The sequence below is a fragment of the Leptinotarsa decemlineata genome, unplaced genomic scaffold, assembly GCF_025532065.1.
Source record: "Leptinotarsa decemlineata unplaced genomic scaffold, Ldec_3_MD MMD2_tig00002082_RagTag_RagTag, whole genome shotgun sequence".
NCBI lineage: Eukaryota > Metazoa > Arthropoda > Insecta > Coleoptera > Chrysomelidae > Leptinotarsa > Leptinotarsa decemlineata.
This window is the reverse complement of record NW_027412573.1, coordinates 4,558,241-4,578,649: the sequence shown is the minus strand read 5'-3', so window position 1 is coordinate 4,578,649 and position 20,409 is coordinate 4,558,241. Positions and strand designations below refer to the sequence as shown.

The 20,409-nt window shown below is 34.9% G+C and overlaps 1 protein-coding gene across 1 annotated transcript; it reads right to left on the bottom strand.

Annotated features, from left to right (window-relative positions):
• Window positions 1–3,062: 3,062 nt before the first annotated feature.
• On the bottom strand, window positions 3,063–19,399 carry LOC111504687 (uncharacterized). Its single transcript, XM_074176871.1, has 7 exons — window positions 19,236–19,399; window positions 12,022–12,171; window positions 11,835–11,965; window positions 9,153–9,408; window positions 8,871–9,041; window positions 6,209–6,427; window positions 3,063–3,213 (listed from the first exon to the last, which is right to left on the bottom strand). Exons 1-7 carry the CDS (start codon window positions 19,303–19,305, stop codon window positions 3,080–3,082), a joined length of 1,131 nt encoding a protein of 376 aa, XP_074032972.1. The 5' UTR covers window positions 19,306–19,399; the 3' UTR covers window positions 3,063–3,079.
• Between the last annotated feature and the right edge of the window lie 1,010 nt (window positions 19,400–20,409).

Sequence of the window (20,409 nt, the reverse complement as noted above, 5' to 3'; positions counted from 1 at the left end):
TTCGGGCTTATTAGCCACTCATCAGTGCAAGATAGTGACCATCATCGACCTAAAGTCAATGATATTCTACAAGTGATTGATTCTATCCACTAATGTGTTTCCTCCTGCATGGAAAACATCTATAGTATCTCCAATCTTCAAATCTGGCACTAAAACGTCTATTGAAAATTATAGGCCAATATATATTATGTGTGCCCCAGCAAAATTATTTGAACATATTGTATACAGCAGATTATATCAGTTTGTTGAAAAGTATCTCAGGGTGGAGCAAAACGGTTTTGTAAGAAATAAATCTATTGAGTCAAACTTGTTAACTTACACTCACAAAGCATATGAGGCACTTGAAAACAAATCTCAATTGGATACTATCTATGCAGACTTCCAAAAAGCTTTCGATAAAGTAGATCATGATATTTTATTGTTGAAGTTGAGTCATCATGGTTTAACTAAAAATACTCTCAAATTGTTTAAAAGCTATTTGGAAAACAGAGATTCTCTTGTAAAATATCATGGTTTATATTCAAGAAAATTTGAAGTTACCTCTGGAGTACCACAGGGATCAAATTTAGGTCCCTTATTTTTTGTTCTTTTTATAAATGATTTGCCAGCAGTGCTGGAATTCTCAGAATGCCCAAGGTTTGCTGATGACCTAAAAATTTATAAACAAGTACAGTGAGGGATTGTGTAATGCTTCAAAGAAATCTGAACAAGGTTTATGAGTGGAGTTGTGAATATAAATTATTTTTCAATGTTGATAAATGTTCAGTAATGTTGGTTACGCGCAAAAGAGACCTTATTCAGTTCAGTTATGAACTGAATAGGGTCCCTCTTGAAAGAAATACAGAAATAAGAGACTTAGGGATTACATATAATAATACATTATCATTCAAGAATCACGTAAGAAATATTACAAGAAATGCAAATGAAATGTTAGGGTTTATTATCAGGCAAACTAGAAATTTCAGCAATATACATTCGATCAAACTATTGTACTACACATTGGTTAGAAGTAAATTGGAATTTGGATCAAATATATGGTTTGGCGAATATAACTCCACATTATATGAATTGGAAAAACTTCAGAATAAATTCTTAAGATATCTTCACTTCAAAAAATATCACGTATGCCCAGACTACCGTTAAGTGAGAACATCTCATTTGAGAGATGAATTCAGGATACTTTCTTTGCAAAATAGGCGCAAAATATGTGTAATATCATTCCTTCACCGGCTTCTTAATAATAAACTTAACTCACCTCATATATTATCATAAATCAATTTTCACGTTCCAGCCAGAAGGACAAGATCAAATATAATGTTTTATATACAAAATTTCTACTCCATAGGTGCCCCACTTACAGGTATGTTGCGTCTCGCAAATGAACTGAATGTAATAATTGATATAGATTGGACAGATTCTCTAACGAATTTGAGAAAAAAATCATTATACAGCTAGCGGCAATGTCTTTGTAGGATCATCACACTTATTAATCGACGCCGTCAGTAACTCATTTATAATTTTTACTTCTTTTTATTTTCAGTGTATCTATTATATTGTATGTAATAAGGTCATCCTTGTAATTAGACCTATGTGGTCTGTTAGGGTGAATAAATAAATAAATAAATAAATAAATAAATAAATAAATAAATATAATAAGTAATTGTGAAGATACATTTTCGAGAAAAGTTAATTTGTTAGAGGGTTCGGAATGAGAAGTTTCACGTTGTAGCGACAACAAAAAGTGAATGTGAAAAAACAGGGTCAATGAAATTTTACAACTGATCCCCGTTGCTTCATCAGTTACTGGTACTAGGAAATGGTACCCAGTAGTGGAACCCGTTTCAAATAAAATTTATTGTGAAAATTATATAATTATTATCATTGACGATCATAATCATCATAATCCGGACTTTCAATCTCATTTGTTGTTTTACGATGTATTGTTAGTCATTTTGAATCAGCTGCATTGAAGTTGAATTAAAAAATCCGCTGTGTTTCATTGGGAAAAGAACAATTACACCATTGGAATACTGTATCGACCACGAAGAGTCTTCGCATTTACAAGTTATCTGTAATCAGTTTCCACCATAAAATGCATCCACGAATTGAAACCTCTATCCAGATAACGCTTTGCAACATTATCCATCAATACGTGTTAGGTTGATTAGGTTGTAGAGCTGAATTGTTGGATTCAAATCGAGAAATACCGTCTTCGACAAACTCCAAAATGATATTCAGACTTCTGAGAAGAAGGCAAAATAGTGGAGACAACCCAGGAAAGAATTTAAATCGAATTTGCAGAGAGATGAAAATGCCACGGTTAATTTCATGCCAGAACGCACTCCTGGATAAGGTGCTGATTTACTTTTTGTCAATATTGAACCGGGATGTTTGAGTTTCTCTTGCTGGATCAACTGAATAAAGTTTGATAAATAGTGGAAATTGGAAATTATGTCTATTAGAAACTGAGTTTTCTATAGAGTTAATCAAAAGGACATGAAAGCATTGAATTTTTCAGGTATTTTCATCATACACACTCTGTAGAAAGGGTGTAGAAAGGGCCAAACTTCCAGTTCTTTTCGATAAGTTTTTGCGTTGATTAAATATCCACATTTTTCCACAAAATTTCAATGATATTTAACGAAACGTTTTGAAGACCAAAATCTGCCACTTCAGATTTGAAATGATGGAATATGTTTAGCAGTTTTCTTTCGCTAGTTTGCTTGTTTTCAGATTTTCCACACAGCTATCGAAGAAAAAAATTTGCTTTGTGAGATGATCAATTACGAACTCAAAATCGATGATATTGGATGTCTTTATATCTGTATGTTGCAAGTAAAAAACAAAAAAACGTTCTGGAATATTTAAACCTACCTACAATTCCTCATCAATCTCACGTCGGGTTGAAACACTAAATGAATTATATTTTTTCCCTACTGGTGAATATTGTATTTGAATAGAAACTCCTCATCACCCCCATCGAAGTAAACATAGTTTCTTAATTGTGTTCATGGCATTTCCTAAAGAACCACCGCGTTAGGTAATGGAATAAAAGACATATACAAGCTACTAAAATATATTATCCAGTGAAAAACAAGTTAGATGTAGTTGAACAAGGCAATTGGGTGTAAGTCAAAGAAAATCCTCTATTGGCTGCATCGGTCGCCTCATTTGCATCGGTAACAACGTTGAGAACGAAAGGTTTCGAAAAAGCTGAAAAAAAAAATGAAAATTGAGGTTAGTTTGCCAACTCTATGACATGATAACTGACTATTCCTAATCCAATGTTTCCTCCAGAAAATATTCCTAAAAGGGAAAGCAATGTATTACGGAATTGGGCGTGGGTTCGATTCCCGCCTCGACCAGATATTTTTTTCGAGAGAAAAAAGATGTGTTTGAACGTTTGATTGAGTTTTGAACAATCATTCATTGAATAAACATTGCAACCAGTTTGTATTATTTTGTTTCAATTCTGAATTTCATGAGTTCGATAGTGAAAACGCGCATAACTTTTGGTTTCAGGTTAGATATCATAATTTCATCAGTTTGGACATTGTCTAATATAATATAGAGTGATTTGAAATTCCTGAAGAAATACTAAAAAGATTAACCGAAAATAACAATTTTATTTGAACAAACAAACTGAAATTACAAAGAAATAACATAAAACCAAACAACAACCAAAAAATAAAAATTGAAATATTAATAAAATCTGACAATTAAAAATTGAAATATTAACAAAAGCTGAAAATTAAAAATTATTATCAACAAAAAATGAAAATTCAAAGATTCTAAACCAAGTTATCTCACGACGTTTCGATTGTTAGTATCCACAATCGTCTTCGGGTGATAACTGGACTTATTCCTCCGAGATCCGACTATTTATAGGCCATTCGAGTGCTTTCACCTATCCCCTTTCCTCTCTTTCCGCTCCCGTTTGGCGGGAGTTGGTCGTTCTTCGTTTGATTAGAGGTTTCCATATGTTACGTGTCTCTAGGCTAGCTTGACTGAATGTGTTGTTGGACAACATATACGCGGCTTCTTTGAATTTCCTCCTAAACTAGTGTTTTCCTTCGGGGATGATTTCAGCTTGAGCACACTTGATATTATGTTGATTAGTCCAAACATGCTCTGCTATTCAGGATTTTCTGATTTCTCCTCGCTGTGTGTGTTTCTCGGTAATGCGAACTTTCAATGGCCTCTTAGGTTCACCGATGTATGATTCTCCGCACTCGCAGGTTATCCGGTAAATGCAATTCTTGGAATCGCAGTCCGCGTTTGGTGGCCTGGTTTTCATGAGGCTGCTACGGATAGTGTTCACAGATTTGAAGCAGGTCATGATGTTATACTTGGATCCGAACCTTTCCGATAATCCTCTGATGTAGGGAAGTACAAGTACTAGTTATGGAGGCTTCTCTTCCTTGTGGAGCTCTTGCTGTCTTCTAGCTAAAGCCTGTTCTACCATCACTCTTGAGTAACCATTTCGTTGAAAGTCGTTTTTGATGATGCCTAGTTCCCTTTCGAGACCTTCCGAACTGATGAAACACACCAAGAACCATTGTCAACCACCTTCAAACAAACGTAGATATCATGAGTTCAGAAAAGAGTTGGTGATCGATTGAGGTGGATTTATACAGAGTCTAACTTCGAAAAATTTTTTTTTTAAATGTACATCGAAAACGCGATGTTCATTTCTCTGTCAGCACCAACAAAAACATCATAAACACTACTAATTATCTAATGTAAATAAATGTCGATAAAGAAGAAGTCAGTAATAGTGCAGACTTGAGTTTCAATACTATATTGTGAAAACATTTTGTTGAACAACTTGTCAGGTTTATGAATTTTTGGAAGGTTTGTTTCCATCCAGGTTCAAATAACGTTCATCCAACTGTTTTTTAAAATATTTTTGCATGTATTGAAAATCTATCAAACACCGAAGTATTCACCAATATCGTTTCTGATTTTTACAACGAACCCATGTTTTGAACTTAATGATCATTTTTAAAGTATCAATGAAAGAGGTGAAAATTCCAATGCAGGTAGAAGGGTGATCCCAGAAATATCCGGCCCAACAAAAAACTTGTTCTTACGATAAGAACTGTCTTGCCCCTCAAAATAGTGATTAACTGCTTACATCACTTCATAGTTGGAGAATCTTTTACCAATGAGCCATTTTTTCAAGTTTGAGAACAGAAAATAATCCAAGAGGTATAAATCTGGCGAATAGGGTGCATGAAGTTGCCATTCAATCTTTAATTCGATAATTTTGGTCATTGCGATATTGGGTTTGTGAGCTGGTGTATTGTCTTGATGGAACAACAGTTTTTTCTTAGCAAACTGCGGCCGTTTTTGCTTAATTCATTGCAATAAGCTCGCCTCATACTCACCGTTGATAGTTTTACCTTTTTTAAAATAGTCAATAAAAAATATCCCACACGTATTCAAAAAAACCGATTTCATGACCTTTCCTGCAGATGAGCTGGTTCTCCCCTTCGAGTCCACTGTTTTGATTTTTTTCTCCCTTGGGAGTAACGTGATGGCCCCATGTTTCATTCGCGGTTATGAAACAACGCAAGAATTCTGCTTTGTTGCTGTGAAACTTCGCTGAACACCCAATCGAAACATCTTTACGACACTGTTTTTACCCGAGTGTGACCCAAACGCGGTACCCATCTTGCTCACAGTTTTCTCATGTCCAGATTTTTAGATAATGTACGATGTACTGAATCTGTTGGTTCGCACACTTACAGTCGACGATCCTTTGTACCGCTTTGTAGATTTTCTTCACTTCACTGAGTCGTTACCTCATTTGGTCGACCATTGCGATGCTTGTCTTGTCAGCTCGTATAGCCCCATCAAAACTCTGCTACCTAATATTTCATTGTTGTAAACGAAGGAGCAGACTCACCCAGAGTACAATCCAGTTCAGCTATCATATTGGGTTGGCTAAAACGTTTCGAATGGAAGTATTGTACCACATAACGATGACCAATATTCTCCATTTTCAAAAATCCTCCGGAAACGTTCACTGTTGATAGTTGCCAAGCAAATACTATACAACGCATCGTCTTCAAACTTGAAACATATGCTTCATATATTGTGTACTTCCTAATATATTGATATTTTTCAAATAACTACCCCATCTCTAGGTCAGACCGGATACTTCTGAAAACACTTAGATTGAAAATTTGAAAATTTCACTTACTGACAACGGTGTTCAACTGATTACCACAAAACCTGTCCCCTACTTCTGCTGCACCAGTTGTCATAAATGGATTTGGTATAACAACATAGTCAGTAGTACAGGCCTCACCAACCCCAGGGTTTCCTGGAAGTCCAGGCATTAATGCAGTTGCAGCAGTATCTCCAGTTAGAGTGAAAGAAGTTGTGTCAGCTGTCTGGGCCCATCGAATGGAGCAGTAACCTGAAGGAAAGAAACTATCGTAATATATATTGTCATTATCTCGAATAACAAACCGCATACTTTCTTGAAAAAGAGCAAGAGAATATAAAAATTTGGAAAACAAAAATGTAAACACAGCGAGAGGAGTTAAGCACGAAGGAAGTCATGGATATCAAAAAACGTATGTATGCCAAGGAATTTCTACGCAGAGGCAATCTTTATTAGAAAATGGTAGGTTTTTTTGAATAAGCAGAAATGAATATGTAGAAACTGTTGGAAATAATGAGAGGTGAAACCAGCGTAGAATACCTCTGGCATAGAATATAATCTTCAATCTTCAATTTTCAATCCAATCCAGTTTCAATATTATTCTGTGTTTCACCAATCAAGTTGGCATCTCCAGAAAATCAAGAAAACTGAAAAACTTTTATAATTTACTCAACCTTCAATCTACCTACTGGGAAAGTGATTGTTGAGATTCCATATAGTCGTATCTTTCATTCTCTTCCCAAAGGAAACAGATTTTAAACAGATTTTTTAAACAGAATGGTTCAATTACAACGCAAATAAACTTCATTAAAGTGTACTTGTGATGTACTGTTTGGAACCTTTGGTGTAGTAATGAATATTACTGGAGTTTTTTTCTCAACACCAAATCGTTATTTTTACACCTCGACACGTGTTTCGATTTTTTGGTGCATCGTCTTTTGACTTACCCTCTAACACATGATAGGTTCACAAAAGAAAAACGTACAATACAGGAAATAGCAGCCACTAACGGTTTCCCGAGGGGTATTGTAGATGACATAATTAGGAAAAAGAAGTTTAGGTTAAGAATGAACGAAATCTCGATTTTCAGAAAGGACAAAAACCAAGATAAATACATCTCAGTTCCATACCACCAATATACGAAGAACTTTGGGAAGATTTTCAAGGAACTAGGTATGAAGGTGGTTTTTAAAACAAGTCATACACTGCATAGCCCTTTGGGAAGTCCAAAAGACAAAGTCGAGAATTCGGAAAAGTCTGGAATTTACGAAATTGAATGTAAGGACTGCGATGCAAAATATTATGGACAGACAAAAAGATCTATCAAAGTGAGATATAAGGAACACATAGCACACTTAAAATATGGAAGATCTGAAAAATCAGCAGTCGCTCATCATATTTTGCAACAAAACCATTCCATAGACTTCAGTTCTTTAAGATTAGTTAGACAAGTTAACAACAACAGGCAGCTAGATGCCTACGAGAGTATGGAAATAAGTAAACGTAATAATATTATGAATAACGATAACGGACCAATACCAAATAGCATACTATATAGCTTGTTGAAATAATATTGTTGGGTTTACTGATTTCTACAAAAAGACACATTGTAAATATATTTAGATAGGCAATATTGTGAAACTAATTTTATATAGCTGAAAATTGTTCTATATATAGCTGTAACATTCGAACATACATAAGGACATATTGTAGAAAGGCCAATTGTAAAATTAATTTAAGGTGGTATACTTGTATGGGTGGTATTACTGATTACCTACCTGTATGATGTACCTGATTAGTATAAGTAGCTTTAGTTTTGAGTAGTTTTTAGTTTTATCTTCCTCTTGAAGATGATCACTTGGTGATCGAAACACGTGTCGAGGTGTAAAAATAACGATTTGGTGTTGGGAAAAAAACTCCAGTAATATTAATTGAAGTGGACACTTCAAGAAGCTGGCAAGTCAGATATTGATCAGGTGACAACAAAAGCCTTCACAACTATCCTTCCTTCATCTGGAAGTCACTTTGAAAGAGGTTACGGACCATAGAATATAGGTACCATCTTGGAAGCTTCAACATCCGAAACAGACTCATTTTTCGGCTTTTTAGGCCGTTAATTTTTGGAATTTTCTCCTGACGTTTCCGTGGCTCGAGTGTCTAGCTTCTCCAAAAGTTTGTACATTCTGAGTTATTCCACGATGATTGGATATTACGTCTGCGTAAAGCGTATTTATGTTGATACAGGTCGTATGGATTAGGTAGTGTGAAGCGTTCTCTCTCGTACTCTGATGTGCTACTACCTGAATCTGGATTAGGTAAATTGACAATGATAATTTTCGACCCTCTTCTACCTGGCATCATACTGTTTGCTATTCTTGAACTTCTTAGAATGGGATTATATATTCCGTTGAGATTCACAAATGCTTTTTCTTTTAATTATCCCTGTGTTCGTGGATCTTCAATGTCTCTTGTATCAGTCGGCTATGGTATCCCTGGTTAGAAGCAATGAATTTCGATTTGTCAAACAGAATTTTTTGGTTTCCTTTGCTGAATTGTTTGTGATTTGAAGCTGAAATTATCTAAAAAAGGGAATGATGGGTTGGAAAGGTCATTTGGAGATCGATAAAAGTACTCTGAAGATCTGGTGATCATTTCTGAAGATATTATGATGTTCAACCTGTGTTAGTTGTCTCACCTGGTGTCATTCCAACACAAATGCCATATCTTTGATTGGCGATTTGTCTAGTTCCTGCAACAATTGTACCATCGGCTTGTGTTACTAGGTTCCCATTCAAACCATTGCCATAATTGAAACTATTGACGGTATTAGTCAATTCTGTGTAATACTGAAGACATCCTATTGGAGCTGAAACATACTTCATTGCAAAATCGTCAAAACTTCTGAAAATTGTGAAAAATCAAATGATGAGAATAATGATCCGCTTTTTTGAGAATGAATGTTATAAATATAATTCACCTAACGTTGGACAGTCACAATCGATTTGAGTAACTTTGATGTTCCAACTTCTTCCTAAAGTCACAGTAGTTCCTGTGGAGATGACGATTTGAATTGGATTGGTACCATCAACAGTCAAATATATATGTTGCCCGGAATTTTCACCGCAAATCACTGGAACGACAGATGCAGCGCCAGTTATTATCATCGAATCGTCTACACAGTTGCCATTTCCGTCGGGTTGGGCTAACACCAAACTCAGAAAGTCCAGTCTTATCTGAAAAATGTTTTCATTTTAAAAAAATGCTAGTTGTAAACTTTTTGATTTTTTTGCTTTTAGGAGCCATCTGACTTGTCCATTTCCTCTACACGAAAAAAAAATGTCATTTTGAAAATAATAGATAGCATCATAATGGACAAAATCATGATGACGTTTTCATTATATATTACATTGAATTCAATAATAAAAAAAAATTTCTATTAGAGACATTTATTTTTAAAACATTAGGAATAACACTTCTGTCCTTTTTTTGTGTACGGCAAGTAATGTGCTTGCTCGTAAGGGCCGTGTGTTAAATCAGACAGATGAGTATAGATATGTACAAAAAAAAATGATAACAAGTGCGCCAAGTAGTTTCTTGTGCACCGACTAGCCTAAACCTGAAATGAAACTACTAAACAATCCAGATACGCGAAAACAATAAGGTGGAATACAACAAAGGAACAAGAATAAAAACGTTGAATGTTGCTTCCCCAAAATACGCCTGTTCAACGGATTTATTCTTCACTTATACTACAAACTAAACGCTTATATAAAGACGAAGACGAAACTATTCGGAAACACCTATTCAGCGAGGTTCTTCTTCTTCTTCTTCTTCTTATGGCTCTGCCTTTACGGCAATTTGCCGATGAGGTTCATTGCTTTCGTAAACAATAATGTCAGAATCCCGCAAAACAACACCATTGATAAAACTTCTAATCGGTACTTATCTAGCTGCTAGTGATGTGTAGATTCCTATGGCCCGCTAATACGCAAATTCGTGAAAAGCTCTTAATTCCACGTCCACACGGTCAAAATAGGAACACCACCATCCATATGACTTCGGAAAATTTGTGGTTTAGTCGCTACGTACAAGGCAATAAAGTTCAGAAAGGTCTGACCCCATCAACTTCGACATGTTCTCAAAGATAGCACCGTCCGTGTAAAATTTCGATTTAAAAAAAGGTATTCTCGTAAATTATTGATTTCGCGATACATCCGTGCCAAAATAAAATAATGAATGACAAAATTATACGCTTACCTCCACAATGCTCGACTGCCCTAACATTGCCGAAGATGTTTTTAAACGGTCCGGAAGAAATAATTCATTCGATAAAATTCATCCCAATCGATAATAAGGATATTGCAAAATCGCTCCACAGCAGAATTACTCAATCACAATTTCACAACAAGGCACGGCAGGTTTATATCCGTCAAAAGACGTAATTTTATATTCGAAAACCAGAATTTGCCTGAAATCAAATCTTCCGAACGTTATCATTCAGTTTCACTCACGAATGCCCTAGAGCGGACGGATGAAAGAAAAAAAACATTCCTTTGTTTCTTTCAAAAAAAACTTATCGAGTCGGCTGGAACTATATAACGGGTGTTTCACAAATAGAGTTGCCATAATTTAATAATTAGCGTTCAACTATTCACAACTAATCGTAACATATAATATTCCTATGGTATGAACAAACCATAACCTGAATTATATTTACGTTTCGAAAATTACATACAAAATATGACGAGAATTTTGAGTATGATGGAAAGCATCATATTTTCATCTCAAAGAACATGCATTGAAAAGGAAAGTATCAATACGATTATAAATACAATTGTGACCTAACTGAACTGTCATTTATTATAATTTTGTGAATAATCATGGACATTATCAAGAAAATCAACTCCGTTCGTTTCAAACCTACCACTTACCTATCATAAAGCTAACGAGGTTCGGTGAAAATAGTGACAAAAACAAATGTTTTCGAAGTGAACTTCCAGGATAGTGATACACAATATCAATCATCATCTTTACCTTTATTTAATCACTTTATTTTTATCAGTTTGGTCCCATATAAGACGTACTAATGATATTGCATAAATTACTGAATATCTGATGCATAAGAATGATGAATATACGTATATATGGCTTTCCATGAAAAACGAAAAATAATTGGTCTTCAATGAATTTTTGGAATGATGTGTTCGATACAACTTTGAAATACCATTATTCTGGATTACTAATAACTTTCATCTGCAAATATTTGTTTATCATCCGTTTGTAATGATACGGAAATGGAACATTTCCACTCTAATGTTGTGAATATATCGGTAGAAATAAAGAAATTCCATTCATTGAAATATACTCATTTTCAATTTCTCACAGAAAATCATAGGAAATGAGATATATTTGTGTGTTTATAGTTTACCAAATATTTCAGGCATGGAAAAAATGTATATATAACATCACATAATTTTTTTTTCAGATGAAGGTCATAATCACATAATTCTATGAGTTGTTCTATGAATGATCATTCTGATTGGTCGACTAGGTAATAACGAAAAGTGGAGGAGTGGGGGTGGACTGAAGAGAGGCCACCCTACTCGTATAATTTTTCAGTATAGGTGGTACTTTAAACTCAAAACCAATTATCACCCACCTGACATATATTCCGGGATTCTGGAATTATTGTAAATATACATTGAGCCGCTGCATTAGCAGTATTGGGGTATCCGCTATTGAAAAAATAGGTGTTGTTGTTTGAAGATGTGTCGCCGCACGTCCCTTGGACTAGAACAGAAAATAATCTTACTTTGAAATCCATGCTGGTCATTGGATATACTCACACAGGCAACATCTTCCAATGCCATTAGCACAAGGGCCAGACGCCAAACCTCCTGCGTATCCACACTGATCTCTTCTGATACATATTCCATCATATCCTTGCAGGGTTTTGCATATTGAATTGGAAAAACGGACCAAGCCAACGCCCAAGACTGAAATCGTATTCGAAAATTTCACTTTTGTGTTCAAGATAGATGGTAATTGAGAATGAATGATTATGTTGAGAATATCAATAGTTTTTGGCACCTATATGGTTGTATTAGTTTTTTCTTCTTTTCTCTCCTCTCTATCACTCAATAACTTTTGTGAGGATGAAAAATAGCCTCTAGCTAACCCTTTTCAATTTATGTATGAAATGTACTTTTTTATGCATAATAATGAGCAGGGTAAACAAACAAAGGCATCACAAAAGGAACATTTTCGAAAAAATGTTTCTTGTGCGTGATATCGCCTGGTACAAAGTAATAACATGAATAAATATACAATACATAGATAAATACACGAATATCGTAAAAACATGAATAAATACACAATACATGAATAAATACATAAATAAATCCATAATATATAGATGAATAAACGAATGAAATGAATGAATGAATTAGTTGATATATATATATATATATATATATATATATATATATATGTATATATATATATATATATATATATATATATATATATATATACAGGGTCCTGCAACAGTGGCGCGGTGTTCCATATCTCTATATAGGAAGCAGATAGGAATCTAATTTTCTATAATATTACCTTATTGCTCGAGCTCGACAAAATAAAAATATTGGCGGTCACACAGGGTGTTCGATTTTTTCTGGGCGGATCCCAACTGTGTCTTTTTAAATGGCAACCTATATTTTTTATCTCTTTTTCGGTTTCTTCATAGAAAATAAAATAAACTTTATGTATATCTGCACTTCGAAAATATTGACGGTTTTCGAGATATCTAGCATGACAGGTTTTTTTTCCAATATTCGTCACTCAGAATATTTGAAATTATAAAGTGGTGCCAAGTCCAGTTGAAATTTTTTTTTGGTCGAATATTCTACATTGGTAACTCTTTCAAACGATATATCTGAAATCGACCTGTGATATACAGGGTATGAAAAACCGCTTGCCAAATATTGTAAATGAAAATTTGCAAAATCTTCCTTATATTAAATGGAACACCCTGTATATTATTGATCCATAAGAAGCGCCAACGAAACCTCTACAAATTTCATTAAGTATTCCCTATGGCTAAGTTCAATAGTTTTTCTTAAATGAGCATTTCTTTCGAAAAATGGTCATTTTTTCAAAGCGAAATCCATTTGACGACTGATAAGAATATACAAAAAATACCCTTTCCTTAAAATATCGCCCATTCCTAAAATTACCTGTTGCTAGATAAACAAGTTGCGAATTACACCACAAAATGGACGTTCTTGAATAGTTACAATAATTTCAAAAATCTCGGAATTTGTGCCATATTCTTTCGGTAAAAACAACCTTTCAGCGAATGAAATATTTATTGGAAATCAAGTAGTCTGGCAAATGACAGAACAAAATATTTGGCTGCAAATGAATATTGAAATTTTTAGTCAATCGTGAAGTTGAACTGTCGGTATAATTTCATCAGAATGTTGTTATCAAAAAGTGATTTGATTGATATGATTTTCATATTAGGTGAATCAGACAGGAATTGTTTATTGGCAAGTAGAATTTATTCTCAACGGTATCCAGATAGAAGGCATCCAGATGAAAGATCTTTCCGAAAGGTCTTGAGACGATTCGTTGAAACTGAATCTATTAATTATTCCAAACATGAGCGCATCAAGCCAGCTACTAATGAAGATAATGAATTGCAAGTTCTTCTTGCTGTTGAAGAAGATCCTAGTAGGAGTCAACGACAAATTGGGGAAATAGTGGATATAAGTAAGAGATCAGTGCAACGAGTATTGAAGAAACATCGCTTGCATCCATACCACGTTCAGTTACATCAAGAACTACTGTATGCTGATTTCGAGAAAAGAGTGAGATTTTGCAATTGGGCCATGAACAAAATTCGTCGAAACGAATATTTTTTCAATAATATTTTATGGTCGGATGAATCGACATTCCATAAAAATGGATTTGTAAATCGACATAATTACCATTATTATGCGACAGAAAATCCTCACTTATTGAGACAGGTGGATTATCAACATAGGTGGTCGATAAATGTCTGGGGAGGCATCATTGGAGAATATGTAATTGGTCCATACTTTTTTGAGGGACATATGAATGGTGCAATGTATCTCAATTTCTTACGAAATGATTTACCAGGTTTGTTAGATGATATTCCTCTTGACCTCCGCAATAGAATGTGGTTACAACATGATGGTGCACCTGCTCACTATTCGGCAGAAGTGAGAGATCATCTAAATGAAGTATTTCCCAATAAATGGATAGGACGGAATGGGCCTGTACGGTGGCCCGCTAGATCACCAGATTTGACGAAACTAGATTTTTTCTTATGGGGATACATAAAAAATATGGTTTACGTTGAGCCACCAACTTCTCCCGAAAATATGCGACTTAGAATAACGAATGCTTTTCGCAGCATTACACCAGCTGTCTTGCGCAGGGTAGAACAATCTTTCAAACATAGACTTCAGCTCTGCATTCAAGAAAATGGAAGACATGTTGAACATGTTTTATAAAAGTTTCATTATCAACCTTAATTAAACTCTCCCTTTTGTAGTTTTGTAATTTGCCAGTTGACAAATTTGAATATCTAGAACTCAAGCTCTGAATGAATATAATAACATGAAAAAAATAGTTATTTATAATGTTTCTTTCTTTTAACTTGTTTGGTTTGATATTGCACGATTTATGAGTGAAATTCTGCATCCAATGAAAAAAAGATTTTCCATTTAGCAAAAAGTGATAGGTACATACATTTATTTCGTTAAAAAATATTTGTTTGGACACCTTCTAATGTACAAAATTGAAACAAGATATCTTTCGTATATTTTTATCAGTCGTCAAATGGATTTCGCTTTGAAAAAATTACCATTTTTCGAAAGAAATGCTCATTTAAAAAAAACTATTGAACTTAGCCATAGGGAATACTTAATGAAATTTGTAGAGGTTTCGTTGGCGCTTCTTATGGATCAATAATATACAGGGTGTTCCATTTAATCTAAGGAAGATTTTGCAAATTTTCATTTACAATATTTGGCAAGCGGTTTTTCATACCCTGTATATCACAGGTCGATTTCAGATATATCGTTTGAGAGAGTTACCAATGTAGAATATTCGACCAAAAAAAAATTTCAACTGGACTTGGCACCACTTTATAATTTCAAATATTCTGAGTGACGAATATTGGAAAAAAAAACCTGTCATGCTAGATATCTCGAAAACCGTCAATATTTTCGAAGTGCAAATATACATAACGTTTATTTTATTTTCTATGAAGAAACCGAAAAAGCGATAAAAAATATAGGTTGCCATTTAAAAAGACACAGTTGGGATCCGCCCAGAAAAAATCGAACACCCTGTGTGACCGCCAATATTTTTATTTTGTCGAGCTCGAGCAATAAGGTAATATTATAGAAAATTAGATTCCTATCTGCTTCCTATATAGAGATATGGAACACCGCGCCACTGTTGCAGGACCCTGTATATATATACACATATATATATATATATATATATATATATATATATATATATATATATATATATATATATATATATATATATATATGTATATATATATATATATATATATACATATATGACAATGAACAATATAATATAAAATATAATTAACCGGGAGTTGATCATGATAATTTTGATTCAAAAAGTAGGAGGCATGATTTAGAAAAACTCAGACCGACTGTGAGTATTATTTCTCGGGTTGCTATTAATGAAGTATTTTAGTCGTTTTTTGAACATATTAGTGCTCTTCAGAGATTTAATCTCTTTCGGAATGTGATTATAGCATTTTGGTACAAGGTAAGAAACCGATCTTTGTGTGGTTGTTTCAGCCATAGAAGGAAGTTTGTAATAGTTTTTATTTCGTGTGTTACCCTGTTATGAGCAGGGAGTTGGTTGGAGTGTTTTGAAGTATGATATTTAATACTTGTGATGAAGAAGTATAACTGCCTCAGGTCTAAGATCTGTGATTCAGAATAAAGTTTGTCAGAAGGATATCTGAGGTTTTTAGGAGTATATCAGCTTTATGAATCTCCTCTGTATTACTTCTAATTGGTTTATGTGCGTCCTTAGAGCTCCAATTATATCCAATTATATCCCCTGAGCATTTCAATGAGGACTAGGACTGTACCTTGCGGTACTCCATAGTCAATCGTCTTTACGTCACTGAGTACATCATCAACATTTACTGACTGAGTTCTATTATTCAGATACTATTATTACTATCATCATAAAAAAGCATATGTAGTTTATGAGCAATGTCGAAGGACAGGACAGGTGACCCCGTGTGGTCACCTGGATCTACACTGCGATAATAAAGCCTATGTTGATTTACGGGGCATTGCATGGGGACCGAAAGTTCTACAAGCAACGGTAATCCAAAAATTATATCAAATACAGCGACTGGCTTGTTAAACATCACAGGAGCCATGAGAACAACACCAACCGTGGCAATGGAATTAATTACGGGCCTGACCCCTCTGGACCTGTACGTTAAGGAGGTTGCGGTAATGGCCATGTCACGACTACGCACGTCTGGTGTAAACCTTGAAGTAGAAATGGGTCAATTGAGGCTGAGCCTAGGGCGAGAAGCGCTTACTGCGCAACGTCTGCTGCAGGCAACCAGTGATGCGATTGAACCCAGGTTTGTGTTCAATAAACCCTACAAAGAACAAATAAAACAGAACACAGATTCATATGCTACAAATGCAATACGCATATATACAGACGGCTCAAAAACCAAAGAAGGCTCAGGATGTGCTCAGGGGTGTACTCCAGGTCACTAAGCCTAAGGATCAAGTGGGGAATGGGAAAAATACCAGCGTGGTCCAAACAGAACTGGCTGGTATCTCAATCGCCTCAAAATAAATAACCAGAAAAAGAATTTCTGGCAAAAACCTTACAATCTGCACTGATAGCAGACAAGCCCTATTTGTCTTGAACAGACAACGTGTTACCTCAGGGCTAGTACTAGAGTGCCACAAAGATTTAGCCGAAGCCTCGGTAGAAAATTAAGGGTACGACAGGTGTAAAGGTAATCGCATTGCCGACTCTTTAGCCAAGGAAGCGGCTGGACTATGAATTTTAGGACCCAGTGGCACCTACGGCCTGATGACTTCAACAATTGCGAAACTAGCCAAATGTTACACCCATACTTAATCCCTAAAGAGATGGGATGAAATCAAAGGATGCAATCTTGTCAAGATCACCCTGGACGACCCTGGGAAGCTGGCGCCGAAGAAATAGCTGGCGATGACCAGGAGAAATCTACGCTTAACAGTAGGATTTCTGACTGGCCACTGTCAACTAAAGAAACACCTCCATAATATGGGGCTAGTGGACTCACCCCTATGCAGGATGTGTAAATAGGAATTTGGAATAGTCAGTCATATCCTATGCGAGAGCCCGGAGTTATCGTCAATAAGAGAGTGTGTGTTCGGCGAGTCTTGGCCTACACTTGCCTTTATAAAGGAGATGTCTCCCAATGATCTGTCCACCTTCCTGGAAAGGACAGAATGGACGATGATCTAGAAGGTCAACTCCTCGGGAGAATGTCGATGGGTCATATGTGGCCTTAGTGCTGTGGGCTTACACTCACCCTCCCAACTCTACAGATACATTATTGTATGTCTAGAATCATTGATGATGATGATGAAATTTTTGGCATCTGATTTGTGTATAGGACACACCTAACAAATCAATAAATCAGTGGCAGATCAATAATATCCTCAATGATGAAAACAATTCTCAGCAATCATCAAACTTCAGAAACAGTTTATTTCTAATATCTAGTACCGGGCCACAGCTTTCTACCAAATGATGATAATAATAATAATAATAATCTTTATTCAGCAGCAGATACATCAGTGAAAAGAGAGAACAAAAAAGAAATATCAAAAAAAATAATATATACATATATAAATAAAAATATATACATATGAGATGTGCGCTGAAAAGGCGAAGACCATCGATGGTCTTCCACTTAACCTGTAGGTATTCTAAACAACATAGGAAAAGAAATATTTTGAAAATATAAAAAAAAAGTTCAAAAATAAAGATGAATCAAAGGATTCATACCAGCGATGATTATATAAATATAACGAAGCATTGCCAACATAAAAAATCATTGACTGTAACAGAAATGAGGAAAGAAGACTTTTTTCTGTACAAGCAATAGAACGTGCAGTTGTTTACATAAAGCAAGACTGAAACAAAGAAAAAGTCAGTTGGCTCGAAACCAGAGTTATGAAAATAACAAAAGGAGAGCCTTTCAGTATCATTTTTGAATATACTCATAACAATAATGATGAATTCAAAGAAATTGAGATTCAGAAAAATTTGAAAAACGCAATCAAATTCCAGATCTCAAAGCATTGATGCGTTTTATTCCGGCGGATACAAAACAATTCTATGAAAATTAGAAGTGAACAGAATTAGAAGATGACTTGGAGGGATTTGGTCCAGATTTGGACTTCAAAAATGAGTTTGAGGAGGAAAATAAGAATGATTAAAAATTTCAATTGCAAATGTATTCTGCAATAAACTCAATTTTTGTTCAGTTGAGAGTTTTGTTGCAGTTGAAATAAGTATTTCATAACAACTGACGTTTCATTTTCATTTTGTACAGCATATTTCTTAGTGTAAAATGGATTTAGGTTCACTCATTCGAAAGGAACTAAACGACAAGTCTCAAAATTATATGAAAAGTCGACCTTTTTCTTCAGAAATCAAGTCAATTGAATTATTCACATCAATCATAAATGAAATTTGTCATTTGAAGTTATTAAGTAAGTGTCTGCAATGTTGGAACTTCAGAAGGCTTTTTCTCGAAACTACGCAAATGTCGCTTTGTGTCCTTATGATAAGCATGACCCATTTATAAGTGAATGGGGTAAGTGAAAGTAGCCACTCAAAAAAAATTCTTGTCATCATCCCTGTAATAACTATAAGCTAATACTCTTACAATTTCCCCTCAACATGATATTTCAAAAAGATAGCAAACAGTTAATCAACTCACTTGCCACAGAATCCTGGATATGAAGAGAAAAAATAACTAGCATTATCAAACTAGAAGTTTTCAGATTCATCGTTCACTTCAGTCACTTCACTAATCACTAGACAAATCTCAGAGCAATCTAACGATTCACTATTTTAGGGTGCTAATTGCATTTTGTGATGATTGACACCGTTATGTTCAAAATGTATATAAGAATATGGAGGTATTCGTTCGAAATACAAAAGAATTAGGTCTGTATTTATACGGGGTGGATAAAAATGATCCTCAGTGTTGAAATAATTGTGGTACATAATTTCCTAATGATATTCAACGACAAAAAGTCCTCAAAAGTGCTTATGAAGTCATCAGTGTTATAGAACATCTGAAAACTGAGTGAATTGCATGCAGCGATGGTTTGACAGCCAAAATGTTGAAATTTATCGCGCATATAAAAGCAGAAACTCTAGTTTACATTCTCAATAAATCTATCAGATCATGATAAAACCCTTCAGACCTCAGAAGCGATTTCAATTAACAAAAATTGTGACAAATCACCAATGAGTAATATCCAATTTCGTTGATTACATGCTTCAACTAAATTTTTTTAAATCCCATTCGAATCACAATAAAAAATTGTACACACTTCCGTGGGATACGCAATTTAGCTTCAAGAAACACGAGAAAATGGTTAACACTTTCGCGGACAAGGTTTTCAGTGTCACTTCCAGGGTTTGAAGGCCGTATTAACCGAGTAACAGCGAAACGTCAGGAAGAAATTTGAAAAAATCCACGGCCTTCAAACCCGGAAAATAATGACACTATCGAAAGCATATTTGACTGATCGGAAACAGTGCGTATACAGAGCAAGTAGAGAATAAAAATGTATGGGGTACCACATTGAACACTCCTGGAACTGATTCTCTTTTCATTATATATTGATGGCCTTTTTGCTGTCAAGAGCTGTGTAAAAATCATCAGTTTCGTAGGTGATACTGCCATAAACTAGGGGGGAAATCAATAGGGAACAGCTCAAAAGATAGGAAAACAAGGCTTGGACACCATTAAGAACTAGTTCGACTACAAAATATCAACCATAAATTCCAAAAAATCATTTTTGTCTCCATCACCAACCTTCAGATCAACAAACAACTCACAATACAATTTAAGTTTGAAATATCCTCCATCTCGCACATGC